The sequence below is a fragment of the Bidens hawaiensis genome, unplaced genomic scaffold, assembly GCF_021521415.1.
Source record: "Bidens hawaiensis isolate Kalapana, Puna unplaced genomic scaffold, B.hawaiensis_p1.1 tig00019676_1, whole genome shotgun sequence".
In the NCBI taxonomy this organism is placed as follows: Eukaryota; Viridiplantae; Streptophyta; class Magnoliopsida; order Asterales; family Asteraceae; genus Bidens; species Bidens hawaiensis.
This window is the reverse complement of record NW_027492988.1, coordinates 365,783-369,760: the sequence shown is the minus strand read 5'-3', so window position 1 is coordinate 369,760 and position 3,978 is coordinate 365,783. Positions and strand designations below refer to the sequence as shown.

The following is a 3,978-nucleotide window of genomic DNA, read 5'->3' as shown; positions in this document are numbered from 1 at the left end:
AATGCTTGTTAAGTGAGATTTAGGTTTGAAGGATCTATGACGTTAGACAATCATGCACGCAACCTGTTTGATAAAATGCCTGTGTGAGTTTTTGCCTTCAATATGAGATCTATATACATTACATTCTATAGCAATGATGTAATCACAAATTCACAATTACTACATGTCAGTTGATCCTACACTGCAACATTATTGGTTATTTACGGTGGATAATTGCTAAAAAGCTCAGTTACATTAACAATTATGTGGGCTACTTCAGTCATGGTTTAGACTTTAGACTGAATACTACATGTTGAATTGATTCAAATTTTACTTATGAATTTGGTTGATAATAGACAGATTTACTTTAAAGAATTATCTTTGACTGGCATAGAGAACGTTATCAGCTCTTGTTATCTGGGTACTGTTGTTAGGTGTTTGTCCTATGACTTTTGTAGTATATATGCTGGTACTAGAAGATTTATGGATAGTGGCATATTAGGTGGATTCGATTAATTACATCAATACTGTTTAGAAGGAATGCTTGTTAAGTCAAGTTGAGGATTTGGAGAGTATGATGTTAGTGGTTAGCCAATGATGAAGTTTGATAAATATTGTGGTAACATTAAGTTGTTTTAGATATTGGTGTTTATGTGTGTGTGGTCTTTAGTATGGGGAGAAGATTTGGAAATGATATAAAAATGCTGTAAATCAATACAGTTTTGGTTTAATCCCAAAAACAAACATAGACCGAATAAATTGAAGAACACCGTTACGAAATGTGATTGCATTTGAGAGTCCATAAGAATTAAGAAGGTTCAAAAGTGAAACCAAAGTGACTTTTTCTACCAAGAAACAAAATTTACAAAAAGCACATTAAAAATCCACGGAAAAACATAATATTTCACATTCTTCGGAGAAAACAAAACATAAAAAGCCTTGGAATGTATAAGTGCAGCTTCCATCATCATTATCATCATATCAAGTGTTCCAGACAGCTACATTTTCTATTCCTTTTTGCCAGCTGCATATGTCAATTTACAAGTTAATATATATTTTATGATTGATTATCGATCAAAAGCATACAAAATATTGAATGTAAGAGTACTTACTAAAGAATTTGCCGCTTTCAATGGCATCCTTGTTAGCGTCTCCAAGGGCCGCAGAGTCCAAATAGGTCTCGGCCAATTGGACTCTCTTCACGTTCTCTTGTTCCTGAACAAGCATGTATCCGTACTCCAAAAGCTTCTCTATTGTCATTTTAGGTTGCTCGAATGTCGGGGGTCCCTCCTTTGAGTTCACAAGCTTCTTTCCAATGGTTTCAACACCAACTTCTGAGATCCACTTCCTCACTTCATCATCGTACACTCTTGCCCTCAACGCACCAAAGAAATCTAAAACACACAAAAAAAAAACATTAATTTGCTATTTTCAAATTTGGAATGAGGGGTTCGTTTAGCCAACCCTGTTGTGCTCACCTATGGATTGTCCTGGGAAGGTATCGACAAGTCTGACTATGTCTGAGTCGGCGACATTGTCGGTACGGAAGATACCGATACACACACCAATTCGGTCTTCTCTCGTGGGGGCCCAGTAAAACTTTTCCATACGACCGTCACGGATGAGTGGAGCGTAAAGTGTTGAGAAATCGTTTCCTGTGACGACGATGGGGACACGTGGGTTCTCCTCCTTGTTGTACATTCCGGGGAGTTGCACATTGGTGGGGGCATCAGCAATGTTCATGAGGGTAGCGTTGACCATCTGGTTGTTGACTGTGTACTGTGTTGTTCCACCCATTCTACCCGCACCTGCGTCAAGATCGTTGATGAAGAGGCAGCACATTTTTCCCTTCTTGATGATGTCTGCCGCCTCACGGTACCGTTGTCTGATGAGCTTTGCGGGCTCTCCAGCGTTCCCACTTTCCAATTCTCCGGCACTCATCATGATAGGACTGGAAAAAGACACTCACAGGTTAAAATCATGACTCTTACTGAAGAATACGACAGGGACTTTCTCATGATCAGTCATTATATTTTAATCGAATAAACACAAACACTTAAACGAACCAATTTTTGTGTTCATGCATGTTTACTCGTTAAGAAAAGGAATGTCTTTGTGTTCGTTTGTTTTGTATCCTAAACAAAGATAAATGAATAAACACAAAAACATAAATGCACTAACATAAGCATAGAAAATAAACGTGGTCTTGTTTGTTTGTTGGTTAAATACGCACGGGTTGGCTAACAAATTTGACTACGGTGATAGGCTGATGCACGATAGGCCAATTAGCATTACTCATAAGCAATAAATAAATTTAAATGAGTATGTAAACGAAGATAAATGATTGTAAATGAGATAAGTGTTCATGTCCGTTAGTTTAACTATCTTTTTATTCATGTTCCTTCGTTTGAATAAACGAACATAAACGAATTATTGATGACCAATTCACAAACAGTTCATTGAACGTTCAAGTAGTTTACAAGCCTAAATTTTGTTTATAGTTTAAACTAAGCAATGTTTAACTATGATGGGGATATATGACATGTACCTTCGCAAATATACTTAGCAAAATCTGAATAAAATTTATTTAAAAGTCAAAAGATTGTTGAAACAAGACTTACTTGATTCCCAACTTACGGAAGACCAATTCACATTGGAAAGATTTCCCTTGACCTTTGCCTCCCCAGACACCCAAAATTAGAGGCACCTGAACAAACAAAATTTTAAAATTGTAACAGATTTTTTCAAAATAAACAATTTTCTTGAATTTTAGTCAGCAAGAAGATTGTGCGGTTTAGACTTAGAAACCGACCTTGATGTTAGGCAAAGTCATGAAGTTCTTTGAGATGTGAACAACGAGCTTGTCCATGAAAGCAGGCGCGATGTAGAATCCATCCAGTTTGTTGTCCAAATCGTATCTAAACATGCATAATTAATTTCAAAATCCAAATCGTTCATTTTCACAGTCTCATAGAATACTGATCAAGTTTACTTACTGGCGAAGCCCCTGGCTGAGGTACTCATAAGAGTTCATGACGGCGTAGTGGGTCCCAGCGTCTTGTGGGGCCTGGAAGAGGGCGTCAACCATACCCTTTCCTCTGGTGATGTCTTGTTGATCATCAGACATATCGTATGCGAGTACTCTCCATCTGTCTTTCTCGGTTTGTGTGGTTTCCTCAATCTCTTGCTCGATCTCTTTCTCGGCTGCCAAGATCTTGAAAGACGAAAACTTCTTGTTGTTGATGGGGAGTCTTGTGTTAACCACCTTCTTTAAGCTGCCACCCAAGAAGCTTGAGCTTGGAACACCACTGCTCAACTGTTATAACCATATTCATGTGTAGTTATAATTAGTATACCAAAATAAAAACAAACGGACCCTGTATAGTCCCACTTATAGCAATGCATTGGCAGGGTCTGTTTAGGAGTTAAGTTGAAAACAAAATTAATATAAAAATAGTAAGTTAGGGATCAAAAGGCTTACCGGGGTGCGGTTGACGGTGGCTCCAAAGGTTGAGACTGCGGTGGCCATGGATCTCCGGTGAATGTGAGAGATTTAGAAGAAGAGTGGGTAGTGGAAGTGAGTTTGAGATGAAGGTTGGTATTGTAACTTATAGTAGTAACGAGTGTACCAGAATTGTGAGGAGGGAAAGGATTAGCTTTTGAAAGCTTAACCGCCACATAACCTAGATTGAAAGAAATGCCACGTGGCATCAAAAGAGTGGTGGTTGGGTGAAGGCTTTGGTTAGTCTTTCTGTCACCACACGATCTTGATTTGGCTTTTCATATAATAAAGCTAAACTGGTTTTATTTTACACACTCGTTTCATTTATTTAGCATATAAGTAATTCTAATAATGACAACCATAGCAAATTTATTGGTATGATGTTCAAATTACTTGTGTTTTCATGAATATTACTAAACAGCACTAGAGATGTTCAACGAAACCGGTTCCTGGAACCGAACCGGTGGACCCGAACCGGACCCGAACCGGTTCCTACC

At 38.2% G+C, this 3,978-nt stretch overlaps 1 protein-coding gene across 1 annotated transcript; it reads right to left on the bottom strand.

Annotated features, from left to right (window-relative positions):
• Window positions 1-751: 751 nt before the first annotated feature.
• On the bottom strand, window positions 752-3,637 carry LOC143558973 (ribulose bisphosphate carboxylase/oxygenase activase 2, chloroplastic-like). The gene is made up of 7 exons (XM_077047699.1): window positions 3,461-3,637; window positions 2,976-3,295; window positions 2,792-2,897; window positions 2,601-2,686; window positions 1,458-1,930; window positions 1,092-1,373; window positions 752-1,003 (listed from the first exon to the last, which is right to left on the bottom strand). The coding sequence occupies exons 1-7, from the start codon at window positions 3,506-3,508 to the stop codon at window positions 987-989; spliced, it is 1,332 nt and encodes a 443-aa protein (XP_076903814.1). The 5' UTR covers window positions 3,509-3,637; the 3' UTR covers window positions 752-986.
• Window positions 3,638-3,978: the final 341 nt, after the last annotated feature.